Source organism: Sceloporus occidentalis, unplaced genomic scaffold, assembly GCF_023333645.1.
Source record: "Sceloporus occidentalis isolate IW3139 unplaced genomic scaffold, rSceOcc1.0.p SCAF_8, whole genome shotgun sequence".
Classification (NCBI taxonomy): domain Eukaryota; kingdom Metazoa; phylum Chordata; class Lepidosauria; order Squamata; family Phrynosomatidae; genus Sceloporus; species Sceloporus occidentalis.
Genome location: NW_028316988.1, coordinates 22,005,786 through 22,029,805, shown reverse-complemented (window position 1 = coordinate 22,029,805; position 24,020 = coordinate 22,005,786). Strand labels below are relative to the sequence as shown.

General features: G+C 40.7%; 1 protein-coding gene across 3 annotated transcripts in view; it reads left to right on the top strand.

Annotated features, from left to right (window-relative positions):
* LOC149308179 (mediator of RNA polymerase II transcription subunit 27-like) overlaps window positions 1–24,020 on the top strand; it is a 105,016-nt gene that overhangs the window by 68,958 nt on the left and 12,038 nt on the right. For 2 of the 3 annotated variants that reach the window (XM_089535258.1, XM_089535257.1), the window contains exons 5-6: window positions 11,911–12,018; window positions 20,753–20,794. In XM_089535258.1, the coding sequence (XP_089391384.1) occupies window positions 11,911–12,018; window positions 20,753–20,794 (150 nt within the window). Of the gene's footprint in view, window positions 1–11,910; window positions 12,019–14,853; window positions 15,042–20,752; window positions 20,795–24,020 lie in introns of all 3 variants that reach the window. The other variant, XR_016282132.1, reaches the window with a different exon arrangement.

Below are 24,020 nucleotides of genomic sequence, written 5' to 3'. Positions count from 1 at the left end.
GAAGCAGAGCAGTGGAGGACAAGGGGGCTTAGAGATGTCTTATCCACAGGGTTGCCATGTGTTGAGGTTGTTATTCATTTATTTATATCCTGCCCTCCTCCTGGTACAGGGACTCGAGGCGGTAAACAAAATTTAAAATAGTCCAACTTAAAACAGTACAAAACAATAAAAACACAAAGTTTAAAAAAACAATTAAACAATTTCAAAAAGTTAAAGACATTACATGTACAAATTTTAAAATTAAAAAAAATCACTCTTACAGCACCCATGTCAGTGTGAGAAAGGCTGGCAGTATAAAAATGTTTTTATCTGTCACCGAAATGAAAGCAGGGATGGAACCAGCCTGGCCTTTCTGGGTTCCAGAGCCTGGGAGTTCCAGGGCCTGGGAAAAGCCCAGGCCCTCGCTCTTCTTCCCACTAAAGATGCCTGAGAGGGTGGTGGGACAGAGGAAGACCTCTCTGGATGATCTCAGTGTTCTAGTGGGTTCAGAAGGAGAGATACGGTGCTTGAAATAGCCTGGACCCAAGCCATATAGGGTTTTACAGGTCAAAACCAGTACTTTAAATTGTGTGCAGAAATGCAGCGGTAGCCAATGGAGCTGTTGCAGCAAGGGAGTTGTATGCTCCCTGTAGCCAGCTCCAGTAGCTGTGCAAAAGCACTCGTAGTCACTACCAATACCTGGGCCTCCAGGCTCAGTGCTGAATCCAGGAGTACCTGTGTTTTCAGGGGGAGTGTAACCCTATCTAACACAGGCTGAATCCTTATTCTTGGATCTGTCTTTCATCTAACCAGGAGCACCTCTGTCTTGTCTGGATTAAGCTTCAATTTGTTTCCCTCATCCAATCCATTCCAGCGGTCAGAACAGGAACAGCTTCCTTGAAACTAGGTCAAAAGGAGTGACAGAGCTTATCAGCATACTGGTGACATCTTACTCCAAAACTCCAGACAAGTTCTCCCAGCAGTTTGATGTTAAATAGCATAGGAGACAACACTGAACCCTGAGAGACCCCACAAGCCAATGACCAAGGAATCGAACAGAGAATCTGAGAACGCCCTTCCAGAAAAGAACGGAGACACTATAGAACAGTACCATCAAGCCCCATCCCAGAGAGGCAACTCAGAAGGATACCGTGATCAATAGTATCGAAAGCTGTTGAGAAATCCAGTAGAACCAATAGGAACACACTCCCCCTGTCCAGTTCCCTGTGTGAGTCATCCACCAAGGAGACCAAAGCTATTCCTGTCCCATTGCCAGGCCTAAAACCAGAGTAACATGGATCTAGATAATCCATCTCATCCAGGAACACCTGGAGTTGAGAAGCCACCACATTTTCCAGCACCTTGCCCAAAAACAGAAGGTTGGAGACTGGCCTATAATTATCCAGTAGAGTAAGATCCAGGGAAAGTTTTTTGCCATATAATTCTCCTATTTTTATTTTTATTTTTTTAATGCAAGTGTTCACCTGGATGCTTCCTTAAGGGAGAGTGTAGGGGAAGCTCTGGTCCCATATCTCCCAGACCAGGACTGACAGGAACCCAGTAAGTAATAGTCTGTGTTCCTAGTAGCCAAAGTGGAGGGTGTTGAGCCCTTAAACCCTTTGGAACATGAGAAGGATTAAATAACCAAAGAAGGGCTCAATGACAGTACTACTGTGCTGCTGCAGTGGGAAGAGAAGGCATGTCTGGGTAGATTTCCCACCTTGTATCCCACTGTGGGAGAATGGCGGGATAGATTTCGGCTGCATCCATTTCACCACAAGGCGCCTCTGCCTGCATTGAGATCCCTCTGTGCCATCGTAACTGACAAAAATGTAGGCCTGTGACTCTAACAACATCACAACTTTTCTCCTGAATAATTTTTAATATCTCTGCCTGATGAAGAAGCCAGTGAAGCTTAGAAAGCTTTCAGAATGTATTTTATTCTTTAGAGTTGGCCCAATAAAGGTATTGCTGTTTGTGGATCCAGGAATTCAGTTGCAGATATGTGGAACTGACTGAAGAGGCAGGAGCAGGTGAGGCCATGTGCAAGTTTTTCAGTGGTAGTGATAGAAAGTGTCGCTTTTTCCGTTATTATCTGCATTTGAAATTCTAATCTATGCAGCCTTTATTTCTAAACAAGGGGCACATTGACTTAAAAATCAGTTTTCACCTTCAGATAGTGTTGACATACATTTGTAGACTCACTACAGGCTATACTAGTAAGTAAGTCTAATGAGCCTCATTCCTAAGGGTTATTGTTGGTTCTGAATAGTTGCTGTGTTGCTGTCATTTGTGGCTGGGATTTCCTCTTAGACACTTCACTTGTTCTGTTTTTTCAGATGTATATATAGTAATTGCACCTCATTAGGCTGGATGGGAGATAGCACAGTCGAAGCACATCAAAAATTGAAACCTTTTTCTAGAGTTGTATGGGACCTTCCACTGACCTTAATGTCATGTGCCATGGTAGTTTTGGATAGCAATTTAATCCCAACCCACCTTTGCTGGTTTAGTAATTAGTCCTTTAATTGCATCTACTTATGAAAAATTGCAAATGTTCTGTAATAACATTTTTAAGAGACTGCAAGTTTTATTGTCATTATTTTACTTCTTAAAAACACAGTTCCAAATTTTCATAACACCACTAAAATGAACATTGATTTTACTTGGCAGGAGGTTGGACTGGATGGTCCTTGTGGTCTCTTCCAACTCTATGATTCTATGACTGGAATATAACAATTGAGGTATATAATCTGTTCAAAAATAATAGATGAAAAGGAGTGGGAGTAGCATTGCATGTCATGTTAAAGAAAATTCACTTGTACAGATGATCGAACTGAACAATTGGAGAACATTTTGGTAAAAATAAATGGAGAAATAAATAAAAACAACATTATGGTAGGAGAGGTGTGTGTGTGTGTGCGCGCACCTTCAGATCACCTGTTAATTTAAGGCAACCCCATGAATTCCTGTTGGGATTATTGCTCATCCCAAATTGAACATGACCAGCAATGTGATACTGAGCAAACACAAATCCTATCTTATCCTTGATTAATAGAAGCATAAATTCCAAATTATGGGAAGTAATACTCCCCCAATATTCTGCACTGCTTAGGCCTTATCTGGAGGACTCTACTCACTTCTGGGAGCATCATTTTAAAAATGATACAGACAAGTTGGAGTGAGTTCAAAGAAGGGCAACAAGGATAATAAGAGAGAACATATGAGGAGAAGGAGCTGGGTATGTTCATCTTGGCAAAGAAGAGATTGAAGGCTGGCGTGATCACACGCTTTCAATACCTCAAGCGCTTCCACAAAGAGGAGGGTGCTGGCTTGTTCTCTGCTGCCTCAGAGGATTGAACGTGTTCTTATTTTGAGTTTCTAGGCAGGTGGGAATGGGCATTCTTATTTATAATCGCCATCAAAGGGAAGTCTACCCATTGGTTGGAATGAGGTTCTTCAGAGCTTACCAGCTCAGCCCTTCTGTGTTGCTTCCTTGCCTTCTCAACTTCATCAACAGCTCAAATAATTCAGGCTGTCATTATTCAGCCACATGCTCTAATTATCACTTTGGCTGCAATTTCCCCCATCTTTTCTTGTTAGTTCAACTGACTTTGATGTGATTTATGTGAGAACTGTAGGCAGCAGGAGAGACCACAGGACTTGTGGAGAGTATACTGTGGTTGTCTCCAGGTTATAAATTGTGTGGTGATTCTATTGGAACCCCGGTTAGGACATGGTGCAAGCTAAAATTGTCATCAATATGAGGACATATTTCTGCTCTGTAGAATGGAGCAAGTCTGGTGGAGATCTTTTTTAACTGCATTTCTTCTTGTGTGCCAAAGTAGAGAAAATTTTACATGCACCACAAAAAAAAAGGTTTTTTGGGGGCATTTTCTTAGCAAGGACACTTTAATGTGGCTGAGATTTGCCAGGCTTTCACCAGCAGATACTGACCTCATGACTGGCACACTAGAATCTTGTGTTTAGGTGAACTTTACTGATTTTTCTCAAGCCATGAAAGTCGCAAGAGTTATTATACAAAAGTATACACTTCATACAATGCCTTTTCTCATAGGAACGTAGTGAGTTGTCTTATTACGAGTCAAAGAGATGGTCCATCTGTTGTGGTGGTGGTGGTGGTTGTTGTCAACTGTCATCAGGTCAACCTCCACTTATGGTGACCCTGTGAATGAAAGACCTCCGGGCCATTCTGTAATCAACCAAGCTGCTCAGGTCTTGCAGATTCAGCCATGACTTCCTTGATGAAGTCCATTCACCTGGAATGCGGCCTTCCTCTTTTTCTCATGCCTTCTACCCTGTCCAAGTATTGTTTTCATTGAATTTTGAATAAAGGTAACAAAGAACATTAAACTAGTCATCATGCTGAAATGCAATCTTCATGATAAGTGAAAGTAGAGTATGATCCAAAGCACACAGCAGAAATAATCCAGTTTGAGACTGCTTTAACTGCCCTGGCTCAGTGCTATGGAATCCTGGGAATTGTACTTTATTGCAGCACCAGAGCTCTCTGACGGAGAAGGCCAAATGTCTCACAAAACTTCAGTTCCTAGAATTCCCTAGCATTCAGTCAGGGCACTTAAAGCAGTATCAAACTGGATTATTTCTGCAGCGTGTTTTGGACCTCAGTTCATTTTAAAGGTTAGGCGAGACCAAAGGTTTGTGCTTCGATGGCTTTTCCTATGAAAAACACTCATTGTATGCAAGGTGTTCAAAGAGAAATGAAAGCTTCACAATACCCATTTTGGGTGGATTGTGTCCTGTTACATCACTCTTGCTGAATGAACGCACACAGGGTAGAAGCCAGTGTTAATTTTTGATAGTGCATTAAAAGTATATAAAAAGCAGTGTTTCTAAAAGTACTGAAAAAAATGGGTGAACAAAGAAATGCTGCAAGTCATCTTTGAAGTACAACCCAAAAATAATTTCTTTATTTTGGGAAAATGTATTCCAGTCCGGAACAACTTATTTTAAGGGCTATCTATTCACATTTCTTTTATAAAACAACTTTTTATGCTAATTTAATTGCAGTCTTCTGTAGACTTTTTCACATAATCATAGACTCATAGAATCATGGAGTTGGAAGAGACCACAAAGGCCATCCAGTCCAAGCTTTTCCCCAGTGGCATCTATTCATTCTTACTAGAAGTAGATTTGTGTACTAACTTCTTTCAAGCAGTCTGAAAGTATGAATACTCCCTTCAACATTGTTTGGTGAATATAGAAGTATCTTAGGGGCGAAGCAGATGACGCAAAAGGAGTGGCCAGAGGTAGCTCCTGCCCCAGTTGCTGTGGGACCACAGAAACCAGACACCATGGTCCCAAGTATGGCTGCTTCTGCAGTCCCAAATGGGCCACAAAAAGGAGCGATAAGAAACCACTTCTTTTGAAGCCAGGAGCTGCATTAGGTGGCCCTGGCATGGCCTTTGCGTGATCTGGGAGTATGTGTCATGTGCATGTCCCAGCATGCGAGTCACAGAGACCATGAAGCGGAAGAACAAGTTGCATACCTGTAACCATGATAGGTTCACCTTGGGCTCAGTATAAGGCAGAAATAACTTGAAGGCACACAACTACAAAGTATCTTTTTTCATATTTCCCGAATAATATTCCTGGATTCTGGCCAGACATCTTCTGGTTCCCAGTTGATTAGGCTTAGTAATAAAAATCTGTTCTTTCTCTGAGCTTTAAATTCTATGGGAATATTCTTTCAGTTGTAATTTGGCACTATACCAGTGTCACCTCCTCCTCCTGCCCAGTAGCTTCTATGCTTGAGCTTTTCTCCACTGGAACTATCACTTTTATTCTAATGCGGCTGTTCCTTCCTGAAGAGGTGCTTGAAAGATTTGATATGGCTCCTGGACAAAATCCTGGCTGACCTGACTGACCTGTACAGTAACAAGTTTACTGTCAGCCTAGTGCCATGATGGCAAACTTATGGCACACATGCCACGGGTGGCACACAATGCCATTTCACCAGGCAGGGGCCACAGAGAAGGAGGAAGGGCATGCATGTCCATGTTCCTCCTCCTCCATGCCCTTTCCTGGCTTCTAGCCGTCTCTCTGAAACAGCTGGAAGCCAGAAAATGGTGCTGGGGAGAAGGAGCCAGAGGCATGCCAGCCTTCTCTTGGCCTTCAGCTGAAGGCTCAGCCTTGCTGCCATGAAAAGGTAGTGCCTTGGTGGGTTGTAGCATTTGAAGATGCTTTAATTCTTATTCTGATGGGGTAATTATATAATAAATATTATTTTCCCATTGCAAAGTAGTCTTGCAGTCTTTCCCAGCACTATTTGATAGTTTAACCTCCTTATTAAGTGGCTCCAGCTTGTTGGCAAAGGGGCACAGGGGGCGGAATTTACCAACTCATCCTTAATATTGGGAAATTATTTAAAGCCCTTAATTTATGTTGACTTTTTAACATGCGCTATTGCAATTAAGTTAGATTAATGAAAGGTAAATTCCAGCCTCTCCATTAAAAAAATCCTTGTACGGAACCTAATTAGCATATCTGTTTGTTTAGCCTCTAATGGCTTAATTGCATCCTATCTCACTATTTACAAATAGGCATCATTAGAGAAGAATAAGCATGAAAGGCAAAGTGTAGCATTCGTACCAGCGGCAGAAGAGGGAGGCTTGGCATTTGAGAGAACTACGTAAGGCAGAAAATGCAAGCAAAACGTTCTGGCATTGTCTACCTTTGCAGGATGCAAATAATTGTTCATTTGTGGGTGCTTTGGCCTTTTATCTACAGCTCAGAGTGCTTGGAGACAACCTGTCCAGAGTCCTGGATGAAGCCCTAAATTCCCTGGAACTGCTTTATTTGAAAGCGCAGCTGGCCCAATGCTGGGATTCACTGAGGAGGCCCTCCTCTGTGTCCCATCAGTGACTGAAAAGAGCCATCCTATAAAACCCCACATATGGAATTTGTTTTAAACTATTTTAAACGGTCATCATAACTGTTTAAGTTACCTTGTGTTGCAGTTGTCTGTATACTTCCCCCACCCCTAGTACTTTGGATATAGGTCAGGATAGAAATATTTTGATAAATGAATAAAAGCTCCCGGAACCTTCCACAATGACTCTCCTAACGTCAAAGGAAACAGATCCACGTTTATTGTGGTGAGTGAGTGGGCAATTCCTGTCATTTTGCCAGCCATGAAATGCACATTAATTGGAAATAATAATTTAAATGAAAAATTGGTATTACAGGAAACTTGCTTTTAAACTGTCAGATGATTCCTTGGGAAAGTAGAGAGGCAATCTGGAACTTGGGGATTATTTTTTCTGCATATTCTGTTCTGTATTGTCAGCAGCTTTCTAATACTGAATTTTAAAATATAGCCTACAGTTTAGTGTCTATTCTGGTATTTCATTAAGCCCATTAGTGTAGCCTAGCTTCTGCTGGAGTAGCAAAATAACAATGCAGAAGCTTTCTTGAGCATGGGCACTTTCAAACTTTATAGCTTGAGGGAGTGCTCCCCCTACCTTTGACTTGCCTGCCATAGAAACCAAAGGATTCTGGAGCATGTACTCAGGTGCACATTCTTTTTGAGGCTGAACATCTTTCTTTGAGTACATCCAGTGTGCTTGGGCAGCTGTATGTTGCTGTGTCTCTTGGCCCAACCTTGAGGTGGCTGGCCCTTTCTAGAAGAGTGGAGAACTTCAAGGGGGACAATTTTGGAGAACAGTTATCAGCACCATCACTCTGCCCAAAACACTGTTGGAAACGATGCTCCACATGCTTGTCCGAAAACAAAGTGTTCTTCAAGATTACACTGTATTTTACTGTGTGTATTAGTGATGTGGGTTGGAAATGTTTCTATTACTGTATCTCTGCATGGACAAGTTGCCTCCTTTATAAGTGCATTGTTTTATAGCATTAATAAGGAAATAAAAACTGGGTGCCTTGTAAATGGAATGAAGCAGATGAATTAGATACAAACACTTGTCAAATCTAAAATCAGAATTGTAATTGAATTACTGGGGTGATTTACTATAGGAAGCCCCTGAGTTTACAAGCTCAGCTTTCCATACATGCCAAAACTGGTGTGTTCAAATTTTTTCAGTGCCTTTTCAGGGTTGTAGGGTTTTTTTTCCTTAAAGAAAAGCATATGCTATTATGTTGTCATGTTTTGAAATATATACAAATAAACAACAACGTTCTAATAAAAATAATTTCCAAGTAAAACTTTAAATTAACACATTTAATTCACACCAAATGCACTTCATTGAATACACATGCACACACACGCATATACAAAAATATTTTAAACTCAATAATGTTTAGGCTATGGGAAAAATTCAGATATTTATATCACATATAGAATAGTATACAATGCTTTTTAGTTTTATTTACTGAGTATATATGAAATCTGCATGCTAAATAAACTTTCTGTTGTTTTTTGGGCTGAGAACCATGATAATTCTCATCCATCCAAATGGACAAGGCTGCTTTAGCTGTTTTTAAAAGGTACTAGACATATTCCATCAAGAAAGCACAATTTGCAGGACCCAAGCAAGGCAAGGCTCTTGGAGGCAGTGTTGCCAACAAGCCTCGAAGATTCCTTATGATTGGGTAGGCTATAAATTATTATTATTCTTCTATTATTCATTTGTAGGGTCACCATAAGTCAAAATTGACTTGACAGCAAAAACATTTGTGGCCAAAAAATGTGGCAAACTAGCAAGTCTTTACAGTAGTTACTAGCATGATAGCTAAAGGTTGTCTGCTTCCAGGAGCAGTTTGCATCCTGGGAGACCTTCCTAATGTGCTTGTGGGCTTCCTGAAGGCGTCTGGTTGACCACTATAGGACCCAGAAGGATTTCATCAGATGCACCTTTTGATATGGTCTGACAGGGCTTCTCTTAGATGCTTAAGGTGCAAGGTGAGGAACTCCCCTCCTGCACATTCCTCAGCAGTATCTTCATATTGCATCAAGCCAATTCCTTCTTATATGCTTGTTCAAATCCATGCATGAGAATGTGCTAAGTAACCTGCTAAGAAAGCAAGAATGGGTGGTTTGAAAGTTTGAGATTTGCCCTTAAGAAAAAGGAGTGGGGGGGAGTAATGAAAGCCAAAATCCTTCACAGCCATCTACTGTCGCCTTATGCTCCACTTCAGTATACTTGATGTTTTAACATTCTTACCTCATTAACTCAGGTAGAATTACTAATTATTGGAGAGAAACACGTATTCTTTAAATCCAAGATTTCTTGGGGGATTTTTAAAATTGTGCCCAACCTTTGTTAGGTAAAGATGTAGTAATAATGCCAAGTTTATTACTTTCGGTTGTTTAAAAATAGCCAGAGGCTTTGCATGCTGACAGTCAGAATCATCACTGTAGTGTTTAAAAATAAGCTAGGAATGTAGTAGTATTAGACAGAGGGCTGCATGCATGTTTAACTTGCAGCTGTTCCATTTTGAGCTCATAGAACTGTGGGACATTCTCCCTACCCCATTCATATTAATTGAATTTTAGAGTGACCTTGTCCATGTATTGATTTGAATTAAAATTTTCTACATCAAGGTCGAGTTGGCACATATCCTGCAGGCGAAATATTAAAAAGCCAAGCGCTGTGTCTATCAAGCTATTGACAGAAGAAGTTGGAGTAGATGGACTTATGCCTCAGAAGGAAAGGAATAATGTTGTCTTTCTAATGCAGTTTATGAAGTAGCCACACTGAAAGGCATGGCTTGCATTTTATAGCCCTTCAAGCTAAAATAGCCACTTATGGGGGGTTGTGGGTGTTCTGTTTTTGTGGTTGGATTTATTAACGTTATTGGATTGTGTTTGCATGTTAGTAAAATTTACAGTTTAAATATTGTAATCGATGTACAGCTCACTTTTCAGAGTAAGAACTCACATACTTTCATAAGCATTTCATTCAATAAACCTTTATAACAAATTCAATTTGTTGTTGTATGCCTCCAAGTCGTTTCTGACCTATGGCAACCCTAAAGCAAAACTGTCATGGGGTCTTCTTGGCAAATGTCTTTGGGGAAGATTTACCATTGCCATCCTCTGAGGCTGAGAGAGTGTGACTTGTCCAAGCTCACCCAGTGGGTTTCCATGGCTGAGCTGGGATTCAAACCTGCTCTCCAGAGTTACTACTACACCATGCTGGGGCTCAACAAATATGATAGCAATAGCATATTCCACCCTAGTTAAAAGTCTTGGATACTAGATTAATTAAATCCAGACTTCAGACTTCTGAACAGCTATTCAGAATTCCCCTAAAGGCATCAGTAGTGAAGGCATCCCAGAAATGTGGAGACATAGCAGAAAAGGCTCTGCTCCTACTTCTTGCCGATCTAACAGCTCTCATTGGGAAACCACAGAGACATCCTCAAAATCTGGTCTTAAAACTTGGCACCTTTAGTTGTGCTTGCAAACGTCTAGGAAGCCCACGTACCTGGCATCATATTTGGTGTACTTTGATTTCAACTAGACTAGCCATCCTGGCTCTGGATGCTGTACTCCAAAAAAAGTAATGTTACGGAGGTCTGAGAAAGCACCAAGACCGTACTACAAATATTTCAGCTGCCACATTCTGCACCAGGGTTTCTTTCCAGTTGTGATATCATTAGTTTGCAAGTTAAACGTATCACTGTCAATTTTTAGGTGAAGTATGTGTGTTGCAGCACATATCATACAGCATGCACTCCACCTCCGAGGTACTTCTTATAGGCTGGGACTGGCCAGCTATGTGTTGTTGTTTTTTTAAATCGACTACAACAACTCTTGAATTGTAAAAAAGTAAAAAACATTATAAAGTATATGTATTTTTAAAAGTCTCCATATGGTATGCCACATGGTACTATTCTGGGGTGATTACTACTGGGTACTCATATTTCCCTGGAGCCAAGGATGACTGAGGCTGTCATATTTTGGCCACGTTATGAGAAGGCATGAATCATGAGAGGGAAGTAGAAAGAAAAGAAGACCTCATGCTAGACTCAAGGAGGTCACAGGTATTAGAACTTAAAAGATTAGTGGAGGATAGGAAGTCTTGGAGACGTCTCATGCACAGGACTGCCATGAGCTGAGATCATTTTAGGTTCTGACTGATATTTCCCACCCAAGGAAAGCAGTGAGGAAAAATATCTCAATAATTATTTATTTTGATATGTTTTAATGCTTCACTTTTCTGTTTGTGGTCTGTCATAGACTTTATGTTATGAGACTTCTTAAGTGTCTTGATTTATCTGATACAGTAGACTGGATTGCTTGGTTACACACTTTCTTGAAAGAGTTGCCATGTTCCAAGAGGGATACAGAACCTTGCCTAGGGCAGAGGAGTCACACGCCTTAAGGTAGTTCTTCCTCCACAACTTAGGACTTTATCAGATGGAGGGAAATAGGGCAAAATTGCAGTTTAAACAGACGATTATCCCATGCAAAACATGATATCACATTTAAGATTTTCACACGATATTGCTATTAAAGAGGCCATAAAGAGGCAATAAACAGCAACAAATTATTCACAGGGAAATCTCGAAAATGATTTGTTGCTGTTTATTGCTTTTTTATTGCTTCTTTATTGCCTCTTTAATAGCAATGTGTCTGAAAATCTTAAATGTCATATTGCATTTTACATAGAATAATTGGCTGTTTAATCTTCCTGATTTTCCCCATGTGATAAAGTCCATAGTGTTGTGCAGGATGATACCATCTATGGGTTTGAAATTGTTACAGTGAGAGGTTCCCTCCACTCTGGACAAAATGTACTCTTTGGAATGATGTTGCTTTTTATCTGAAAAAATGAAGTCCTGGACTAAGTGAACTGTAGTAAAATTACATTTTTAAAAAGCTTTCCTAATGTTTTCAGCAATTTAGGCTGCTTTCCTGTTGTATCAAGAAATGTGTGTGCTTCCCTAAAGTCTTGATGGGCATTATTCTTTTATTCACAGGTTACCTTAGGAAAAGTGTTAAAAGTCATTGTGGTGATGCGCAGCCTCTTCATTGACCGGACAATTGTTAAGGGGTATCACGAAAATGTTTACACAGAAGATGGCAAGGTGAGTATCATATATGCCTTTGTTATGACCTTTTTATGCAAACACACAATACATAGGGAGGCTGTGTTCCCACTGTGCAAAGCATCCAGTTTCCCTCCTCTTGTTGTTGTTTCCCTCATCATCACAAAGCATCTGCTTGTTCACAAACTCCTCTGTCTGTCCTTGCTTGAATTTCTAATTCATCACCTTAGACCCTCATTGCCTCGGTATTACCATCTACAGAAGGATTTGTTTTGTTTTTTGCTTCTTCCTCAAAGTATTCTCTCTATATTAGTAGTCCCAGATTCCAAATCTTCTTTTCCCTACAGCTATTGGGAAATCATGTGCAAATTTTACACTCAGCTAGACAGGCTCTTCTGTGAGGAATTGTGGGTTAGTCCTCCTAAGTAGGTTGAGTTTGATGTTGGCATTGCATTTTGAATGGCAGCTATTAAAGAGAAAGTGTAACCCATTTCCAAGAGTGATCAGTTTTATGAAAAATTCACCCTGCTTGAACCCCTAATTTCTCTTGACTGTACATACTCCATATGGCTTTCTGTGGCGCTTTAAAAGATCTTAATAGGACCTGACAGCCTTCAACTTGGTTTGTTTTTCTCTTTGGTGTGGAACGGCCTCTTGCTGAGACACCCACCCAGGCTCACCTTTTGCCAGTAACAAGTACTAAGCATTTCTGTCTCTTGCATTTTTCTCTCCCTTTCCAGATCTCTCTCTCTCTCTCTCTCTCTCCCCTTATTATGAAATCCATTAAAATATAAGGTTCATTATAACCAGATGAGCACTTGGCACCCATAGGCCATGTTATAATGAGGATAGGATTATTTTTCAAACAGATAGACTCTCTTCTAACATACAACACTGTGCTATGTACTGACCTCTGAGTCCCATAGCTCCATTCCTCTCTGTAGTATTTGAGAGGGGGGAAAAGGTTGGCTGCTCTGATGGAATAACACAGAATTCATTTTCCTTGTATGAGAAGGAGAGGAGAAAAATTGGATAGGTATCGAAGATTGTTTGGCTTTAAATGAGGTTGCATAGGAACACACATGGGCCTTGAAAGGAACATGACACATGCTCAGAAGATTCTCCTAAAGGAGGGAAACGTGCTGTTTTTCCATTGGAACTGGCTTGCAGCATGAACCCAAGAATCAGTGTGCAAGCCTGCTCAGACTATGAATTGGTGTGTGCTTTAATTGTATTTTGTAACTGGTCGTATCTTAGTCCTGACAACATATGTGAACATCTTTGGTTTCTGAAAAAAGTTTTCTTGTTTTACTATTGGAGCTTGAATTTCTGAACTGAAGTGATCCTGTACATGACAAGAGGTTGGATGTTCTAAAGTAATAAAGAGTACTTTAGCTATGGATTCCTGCATGGCAAAAAGTTGTATTAGGTGACCCTGTGATCCCTTCTAGCTCCAAGATTCTTTAATTTTGAATGTGCAAGGACATGAAGAGCAATGATCATGAGTAGATATATTAGGAGGTAGAGTGCTGGGTAAAAGGTGAAGGCATTGCAGTGAAGCAAAGGAAGAGCAGGATACAGAAGGCTGCTGAAGTCAAAGGGATGACCAGGACATGAAGCAGAAACTCTCTACTAAAGACAGAGAAAATGATGGGCTACATCTTTTAACAAATGATTTGGTTGTGTATTAACAAAAAGGAAAGAGAGTGTTGAAGGACAAAGACAAGGATTTGTGGCTGTTCAGTGGGATCAGTAGTGATATTGTCAGTGGATTGAAAAAACAACAGTGGACTTTTTAAAAGGGAGAAAGGCTTGGAAGCAAGACAGTATGTTTGGCCTTGGGCATTCAGAATTTGTGATTGAAAGCTTTGGAGAGAAAGCTTGGTATGTGGGGCTGTATAAAGAGAAAATGTACTAAAGTAAAGGGGAAAATCAATCTGGGTATCATCTGCCTTCAAGCTGTACTGAAAGCAATGGGATTTGATGCTGCTCACAAAAGAGTAGCATCAAATGGTTCCACACCAAGATAGGCTGCAGCAGTGGTCCCACAGCCTGCAGGCAGGCATTCACTAGTGCCTGAGCAACCACAGCTGCCACCCCTAGTGCAGATGACTGGGGAGGAAGCACCAGGTGTCTTAACACTGCCGTCTGTAGTGTTGGGGCCGTTCCTCCTTGCCCCTGTTGGAGCGACACCTAAGCTGGCTGTGCAACTCCAGTCTGGCTTCCCTTCCATTCCCTCAACAGTTCTTTCATCATTCCCCACATGGAATGCAATTCTTCCTCCAGCTGGAAGATTCTGGACTCACTGTCCTCCCCAGCCACTCAAAGGTCCCATCCTGAGAGTCTCGGGGCTCAGCATCACTCCCTCCTCTGGGACTAAACCAGGTCTCTAGACTAGTCTTTGCTGGAACAGAGTCCAGTCCTCCAACCTCCCAATGACCATGGAGCCTCTGTCCCAACCAAGCCGTTGAAGTCTTCCATGGCATGGCTCTTAAGTCTCAGGAGTCTGGCTCCTCCAAAGCCTCTGCCCCCAGTTCACTCTGTGGAATTTCTTCCGTAGTTGATTCAGTGGTTGTGGTGTCTTGTTCCGTACGCATTTGTATCATCCAAGACTTTACTGAGTTCTGACCAACTGTCACAACCAACAGTTCTGATTTCCAATGCACAGTCAATCAAGATTTTTAGGTGAAACAAAAGGCTTTTATTGCAGGAATCAGAAACGGCAACTATCACATCTTGGTCAGAACCAAAGACACATACACACACACACACACACACACACACACACACACACACACACCATAATAAAGGCATGATGCATCTGAGGAAATAGACTGAAGTCTTCAAAAGCTCATGTTGCCATTTTTTTTCCAGTTAGCCTCAAAGGTGCTACTCTACGTACTGATTCTACAGACTAATACAACTATATCTTTGAAATCAGAACATAGTCATACTTCAGCATAAACAAAATATAAACACATGGCAGACTCCATATATTCTTACAGCCATTATGATTGTGTGGACATCTCTCTTTTGTTATATTGGAGCACAGGGGATTTAAGGTAAGAATTTAGCCAGAATTCTACTTAAAGAGTCTTTGAAAATTGTGGTATTCCTTGAAACAAGGCAGTAAAATGAACTATGGCACGCTGAGTCTGTTTGCTACTTAAGATACATACTTTTGTGGCCCAGGCTTTCAAACACTTGTTGATATCAAAATAAAAGAGTCAAGATCAACTGGATTTCAAATAAGGCATTTGTATTGCTATACAAAAGACCACTTCACAAGTGCAACTTCTTATTCAAGCCAAACAACAGCAGTCTTCTCACTAACATTTGCTTCTCAGCAAATATATACTTTATGTTATATTTGCACAATTTGGGTGTCATTTTTTCAGGAAGTGGTCATTATTTCTTACATTATAAAAATGAGAGAGAAGTAATTCTTGGTAAAGATTGTTTTTATACATTCAGTGCAATAAAATAAGTAAAAATGTGTGTGTTTATGTGCACAGCTTTCCTCAGATCCTCAAAGGAGTCTGTGACCTGAGAAAGGTTAAAAACCACTGGTCTGTGGAAACATTGATTAGACTGGCACAAGAAGAACCATTTGAGCGCAGAGGATGGAAATGGAGGGTATGAAGGGTGTCAGGCAAGACAAAAGTGATAATCTGTATGAAGACAACTAGGAGGCTGCTGCAGTTCTTTATTTGATTTTATTATTTTTGCTGGGTTTATGTTGCAAATTATGTTATTAATTTTATTATTATTGTATTTTATTTTAAAATTCACTGTGCTTATATGTGGTAAGTTGATATTTTTGACGTTTGGGAACAGCTTACCGAAGTGGTTTATAGATACTCTGACAGGACAGAATACAGACTTCAACGTTTGTCCCAATGAAGAGTTTCTTGGTGATAATTGAAAGGGCTATACCAGTGAAGTGCAAATGCAGAAGCCAATATATTTTAACATCTTTGAAGATACGGATCCAGGCTTTAACCTTGCCTGCATACACTTCAATTGGAACAATATGGTTGTGGCTACAATGTGTTTTTGATAACCTTATCATCTTCCACACACATGTGGCTACACATGGCTGATATACTAGTCCAGTGTGCACAGCGAGACACTTTGCCATCACAGGCAGGTGGAGCTTTATTATGAGCAGTGTAGGAGCAATTGCTGAAGCCTCCCCATCTTACCACTTGATAAGGAAAAACATGGCCTCAGTCTGACAGCCAAAAGGCTCCTCCTCTCTACGCAAATGGATGGATTCACTGAGCTGGAGAAAGGGAAGCCTTAATGTTGCAGCCACCCAGCCGCCCACTCCTGGCCTCCCATCCCTTGAATTCCTATACCTGCCAATGTGAGTAGTGTGGTGTTGTAATGGAGAAGTCTCTCAATTCTTCCTTTTGTTCTTTCATTTATAAAACCCTGAATCACATGGAAAAATATTAAATTAAATTAATAAAAAGAACAGTGCCAGGCGCAATGAAATCAGTACTGAACAATAATTCCTTGGAATGGAGGCTGTAGAGGCTTGATGTAATTCAATTCTTGTGCTTTCTAATGTTCTCCAAGGTTTTAAAAATAAAAAGGAGCCATATGCAAGGCCTATAAACTCTCTGCCATGAAACCAGATGAATGGGGTGAGTGTGCTAAACAATGCATTGTTGCAGGTCTATTATTCTTCAACTTTTCACTTTCAATCAAGACACACATTTGTAACTAAAAAGCTGCTGAAAGCACAATTTCAAGACATCTTCTGCATGTGAATTAAATTGGGCCTCTCCGTTCTCGCCGTGCCCCAGTCTCCCCACCCACCCCTGGTGCAAGTAACAAGAGGCCATTTTCTGAAGGTCATCTGAACGATTTCAAAGGCGATAACAAATCAAAATGTTCCCTGCATCTAATATCAAACAGGGTTGGTGCCAACATTTATTAGAGAAATCAGATTCAAACCCCCTCCCTTTTACCCAAACACACACACATCCTGCTTTGAAGTGGAAAGAATGCAGGGATCAGAAATTACTCGAGAGACATTTCGGGCTGACTTTGAAGCTTTCCTTTGATACCACTATTTCTTCTCCTCACTTTCGCTGGGAGGCAAAAAGCTGCCTTTTCGTATTGATATGGGGTAATTAACTAAGGCAGTGCATTACCATAACCCAGGTGGCTTAACATTCCTGAAGTCTACCTGGCACAAAAACAGATCGGGTCAGGCAGCAGAGCTGGATGCCCATCTCACATGTGCCAGGTTTGACGTACAGGAATGTGATGTGCCAAGATTGCCTAATGTAGTTATATCCTATGTAGTTATAGCCTAGTGTAGTAATATTCTGATGAGGACAACTGATTGGGTGGGCAAACCCACGGTGTGGCTTAAAGTCAGTGCTGCAAGGATAGGCCTGGCTGTTGACGAATCCAAATGGCAACATTTCATTGCAAGCAATGTGGGAGAGGAGGACAGAGAAAAGGGTAAATCTGAAATTATGGGTGACACAAATCCACTGCTATCGCAATATAGCTAATTAAAATTCTTTGGTGTGTGGTGGCAGTGATGGACCAGAGGAGATTGCAGTAAATCAGAGCCAGAATTAAGCATAGAGTGGAAGCTGGCAGGTCCCACTGTTGGGTTTTTACAAAAGCAGCACCAGCATGCATGCATTAAAATATTCAGTGCAGCATGCAAGCAGTGTGCAGTCTTATTCAATGCTAAATGCTTGGAACAAAGTAAGAATCTACTAGTTCCCATCCATCTCTGTTGCTATGCATTATAAATGAGCCACATTTTCACTACTTCAGAAGAAGACACAGGACGTGATCCATCAATAGCATAGTTAAACCCACTGGTCTTAGCTGGTTTCCGCACACTTCATTCTGTCTTTGTTTCAACAATGTCTTCTTCCCAGATACAGTAAGGTTTTGGCACCATTGGTTTCACTGAGACTTCTAATTACGGTGATCAATGAATCCCTCAAATATTTTTCACACAACCTCCATTGTCACATCACCACCTCTGGCAAAACACATGGAAAAGCACCTGCTTACATTCATTTGCCTTTGTTTCCCTTCCTTCTGTCGAAACTGAGATGTCTGTTCCTGAGTGAAAGGTATTTGAAACAGGAACCAATACTGTTCCCTCTTTTCTGTAACTTGGTAAAGCATTATCAACACGCATGGTGTTACATACAATAAAATAAAAATATATTAACTAACACTGGAAGGTGGAACAGAGTGTCTCTAAGCATATCATGATGTTGTCCTACCACCTGCTTTTCTTCCCTTTTACTTGCATTTCAAATAGGAAAAATTACAGGTCTCTGTCAAGCTTAGGACAATAGTATTGGTCCTGGCTGTTGTTATTTTACTGTTTTTTCTCCTTGTAACCTGCCTTGATTCCTTCGGGAAAAGACGAGCTATAAATATCATCATCATCATCATCATCATCATCATCATCATCATCATCATCTACTCTTTCCACTTATAACCCCTCTGAACAATTTTAAGTGACAGGTAAAAAACAAGAGCAACATTGTTTTAATATCACTTAAGTGGCTTCATCAAAAGGCAAGCTTGGTAGGGAAAAAACATCTAGGATGGCAATCACTGAATTCCAGGAATGAGTGATAAGATAACCCGGGGCTAGTTCAAGTCATCCTCACCTCTTTTTTTGTGACTGTAGCTGGCAAATGAAACATGGATTTTCAGCCAAAGGTTGATTCAGTTCTACCAGAAGCAATGCAACAAAGCCACATGGCCTCTCTAACTCAGGCCTTTCGCCTGATAAACCTCTGAGGTACACATTCTAATCTGTCCAGAGTAAATCTCCATGTCAAACTGGGCTGTTTACAATGCCATGGTAAGCCAGAACTGTTGAGAATTCTGGCTTGTCATGAACAGGCAGAGCTGCACCTTCATGGGACAATGCAAGCCAATCTTCATTTGTTCCCAGCATTCCTGAAAGCATTGCAACAATCAATGGGAACAAAGCCTCTGACAGTGTGGCTTCTTTTTACAAAGTCTTTCTACATCCACCCTGCTCCCATTTACCTATTTGTCCTATGTCTGCCTGGAAGGATTTTGAGCACTATCTGCATTGGAAGGATGGTGAAGGAGGACTGGACTGGAAAAACCGCCTATGCTGGAATCCTATGAATTCCTATGGCGGTGCGCTCCCATTTTGTCTGCCAGGGCTTGCTGTCTGTGGGAGCTCAAATCCGCAGATGGCGCGGGCAGACTTTATGCGTGTTGTTTAGTACTGAATGAAAAAAGCTTTCTGAAATTGCTCCCTTTTTGTGGTGTAGGAACCACTCCCCATTCTTTCCAGTTTATTTTCTGCCTGTGGAACCAAAGTTTCTGTTAAAGAAGTGCTGCCCAGGAACACAATGACTTTGATAAGTGAGGTATATCTGTATTTATCATTGCATTTGCTCTTCCATATTCTCCACAACCCTTTAAACCCCAAGTCGAGAAAAGAGCTTGACTTCTTGGCCTTTTAATGTCAGCTGGTTGCTGTTGAAAAGTAAAAGGTATCTGGATCACAGGCATATAACATTATGCTGTGACCTTAACTTCTGCTTAAGCAAGATCTTTCTTCACCCTTCTCCCGCAGCAAGAATCTAAATAGAATATTCAAAGGAGGAAGTGCTTTATTGGGTCCTTGTGGGCCACTTTTCTACCTTAATTCAGCTAAATGTTTTCTGTGTCACTTGTCACTGAATTGCTTATGTTGTGGACATAAGAATACATCAAGGCTTTGAGAGATGCTGCCCTTGTTGTAGACACAGTTCTGAGGCTGTTAAATATTCACATTGATCAGCACAATCCGTTCCAAATGAACTGAAGTGATCTTGCTGCCTAGGAGGATGGTGAAGTAGCCCAAGAGAGCTTTTCTTTCTTTCTTTCTTTCTTTCTTTCTTTCTTTCTTTCTTTTTATTAATTTGTGTTGTGGCTGTACAGAAATACATAACTGTTGGATAAACCTACCAAGTTCTGTAAATGTCCATGCAGAGATAGCTTCTACTTTAGTTAACACAAAAGGAATATCTGAGTCTACAAGACTTTGGCTCATCTAGTACCAAAGTATTACAAGCATTCTAAGACTAGTCTGTCAATAACTATGAAAGATGGCAGAACCCATTCTTTGCATAGGTACATAAAATGAACTGTTTATGTTTCCCTGTTTATGTTCTTCACTATAAATCTGAACACAACCAATTGCTGTCAATGTAGAAATAATGCAGCCTGTCTCTTAACTCTGGTTGAAAGATTGGGATCAAGTTGCTATTTAACCTGAGCTCCTCTTCTCTTGGGTGGAAATTTCAACCAGCTTGAATCATGGCTATGTGTTTCTTTGACAACAGGGAATGCTAACCAGGGTTTGTACTCGGCCAACATTTGAAAAACTCTGGTTAAGAGCAAACAGGAAGTAATATACGCCTTTATTGGCATTAATTCCAGGATAAATACTGGTCACACTTCAGGCAGGGTAGTATAGGGTTCATGTTTCAAAGGGATGGCCATGCAGACTCTTTTTTTTTTTTTTTAGCTATGGTGAAGGAACAGACTACATTGCACTTGCATTCATCCGCAGTTTGGTGTTAAAAGGTTTAGGAGACCAGTTTAAGTTTGCACTCTTCATTAATCGGTAATGATTTCCAGCAAAATTAGTCTAATAAAAACTTGGGATGAAATCTCACTTCTTCATATTATAATGAATATCTAAAAAATTAAATATATATTAATATTATATGTTTTCCATTTACAGCTTGACATATGGTCCAAGTCCAACTACCAGGTGTTTCAGAAGGCAAGTATCCTGGTTTCTATCTGGCGTCTGTCTGTTGTTTACAAAATATGAATATTTTAATTAGCTAATATAGCAATTTTTGAAAAATGTACATGCCCTGGATATTAGGTACATGGGGGATTGTTGACTAGGTTAGCTTTCCCCTTCCTTAGTAAGAGTGTTGCAATTGACATAAATGCTAAGAGCCAGAATATATGGTTCACTTGGGGAAGATGAGAAGCTGGGTGACTGAGTATCAATGGAATATTGAGATGGTTTTTGTAGTGCAGGAGATACTTCTTAAGATATCCCCCAAACAAGGTGTAAAATACTGCAAAAAAATGTGTGTACATCAGTACACATGTGCCTTTATAGGACATTTGATACATTAAAAGAGCTATAGAAGTGAAGGACATAGTCCAGGAAGGGAGAGGAAGTAGTGGATGTGAGCAACTGGCTCTGTAGATGGTGCTGCCAAGAACGATTTGGGTTCTTGGATCATGGGCTACAGTTCCATGAGGGAGGACTTTTGGCAAGGGATGGTTTGCACCTCATGCCAGTTAGCAGAAATATTTTTGCCAGTAGTCTCAAAAATTTGATTAGGAGGGCTTTAAATTGAGTTATATGGGGGAAGGAGACAGTATTCTGGAAGGCAAAAGGGCTGGTGAAAATAGTCAAACTGCTACAAACAAGGAAAATAGTACATGGACCCAACAGTGGGAGGCCAAAAACTTACACAGGCAGCAAGGGGGGAGAACACATGGTCTTTGTTGTCTCTATACTAGTGCACAGAGCATGGGAAATAAACAAGATTAACTTGAACTCCTAGCACAACAAAGCAAATATGCTATAATAGGCATCACTGAAACCTGGTGGGATGAGTCTCATGACTGGAATGTAGAAATGTAGATGTAACCTTTTTAAGAGAAATAGACCAAACAGCAAGTAGAAGTAATAGCATCATATGTCAGAGATGTTTACACCAGATCCAGGACTTATATCTTGGAAGTCAGGTGGAAAGCAACTGGATCAAAATTAAAGGGGAGGGAAACAACAGGGATTATTAATGAATTATTATTAAGTCTATTAATTTGCTCTGCATCATTTTAGCTGCCCATTAAGTTATCAAAATAATCAACTGTGCTAATATCACTAACATCTTAACCAAAACAAAATCCAGTTCTAATTTTATGGTGATCCAGGTCCAAGTTTGAAGGAATTTAAACATTTCCTTTCCACCTATTCCATTGCTTCAGTGCCTTGATTCTGATGAATCTTGGGATGCCTCAGATTGAAGGGCAACTTGCTCACTGCTAGCAGTGTTTTCTTGAATTTCACAAGAGGCCCAGTAGACCTGACCTGGTATGTCAGCTGGCTTTAGAGCCCAGCATGCCTCATGCAGGTGAGGTTCCTCAACAGGTGTGGGAAAGGGTTGTCTGAAAGTCAAAAAGGTTTGAAGGCCAGTGCTCAGGTTTCTGAAATAGGGACAGAAAATTCAACTCTGTACAAACATTTTTGGGGACTTTCTGAACCAGGAGTCTCTAACCACATAAACTTCCAACGTCAAGAAGTTCAACCCGTTATACCCACTTCCTACAGATCAAAGAAGAACTTTGGAAAAGTAGGTAGCAATTTACTCCCTGGCCAGCATTAAAAGGCAGCATAACACAGTAGTTAGTCTGTTACTCTAGAGGCAGAAAAGAATTAAGGGATTAGGCAACCTTTTCTCTCCCTTCTGAAAATATATTTCATGTATCAGTTAGAAGAGTGTAATGCAAAGTAGCCTAGGACAGTATCAGCCATGATAATCCTTCATCAATAATGCTTTAAACTAATTATAGCCTGTAGAATTGCATTAGCACTTGTGTTAGTTGGGGTGGGGGTCCTCATTCTTCCTTGGACATTTTTACATTATACAAGGATCTGGGTTGTGGGCCCGCTTTTTAATACTTTAGAATGTCTGCATTAGGACATGATGGAGTGTCTGTGTCTCTGTGGCTTCTTTATATACAGTGGGCCCTTGATGTCCACTGGGGTTTGGTTCCAGGACCCCTCATGGATACCAAAATTAGTAGATGCCCAAGCCCTATTATATACAATGGTGTAGTAAAATGGTATCCCTTATATAAAATGGCAAAATCAGGCTTTGCTTTTGTGGGATGGGTGGGGTGGGGTGGGATTAGAGAATATTTTTAAACCATGCCTGGTTGAATCCATGGATGCAGTATCCGTGGGTATAGAAGGCCAACTGTATGCATTTACTTTGACGCAGAACACTTTCAAAGCCAGCAGTGATACATTAAGCAATCTCAAGATGATCCTCAAGGGTCGGATTACCCCTTTCACAAATTATTTAAGGCAGAGTGCTGTGTCTGAAGTCCATTTAGCCCCATTGAGGTCAGTGTCATTGATCAATTGTAAGTATACATCTCATTTTATTCACTAGGCCAGTGCCAAATTCATTGGCCAGCCTCCTATCACTGCTATTATATTAGAGTAGAAATCTCAGAAAGGTAACCCTACTAGAATAGACTAAAATGTTGCATCCTGGGATCAGCAGTTGAACAAAAGAGGCCATAAGTGTAGCTGATATAAGGGAAAGTGGGAAAGTTCTCTGAAGCAAGGTGCTCTGGGAAGGGTGTCCTGGAAAGTTGCTTGTGCCAAGCCACCCATCTTGCCTCTGAGGACATGCACACATACTCTAGATTCAGTACATTGAAAGAATAGGTGATTCAGAGCCCTTTTTCTGATGACAGTGACACCTTCTTCAGAAGCACAAACCTCTGTTTGGCCCAACTACCATTTTGTGCAAGGATTCCATGTTGGAATAGGAGGTGTGTGGAAAGTTCCTCCAAAGATAGAAAGGTTAAAAATCAGGGCCTCTGGCACACTGCAAAATGACTGTTCTCTCAACCACAAGCAGATTTTATTTCCAAGGAAGAATATGATTCCTACCCATCTCTGTGCTGTCTTTTTAAAACATTGCAACAGTCAATGACTCCAACCATGCTTTTCAGTAACAGCCTTTTGAAATGCCACAATATCCATTTCCTTTGAATTGTAGTGTTTTCAGTGCTGGATTGTGATCTCCTTCTTTCTTCAGCAGCAGTAAAACAACTTCTGGCACTAGCTGCCAAAGTGTTAATTTCCTAGACAGGTGCAGCCGAATCTTTTCAGGTTAAAGAGCAGAGACCTCTGCTCTCCCTAGTCTGGCCCTGTTGTGCGAAGTTAAATTTGTCTTGACTCC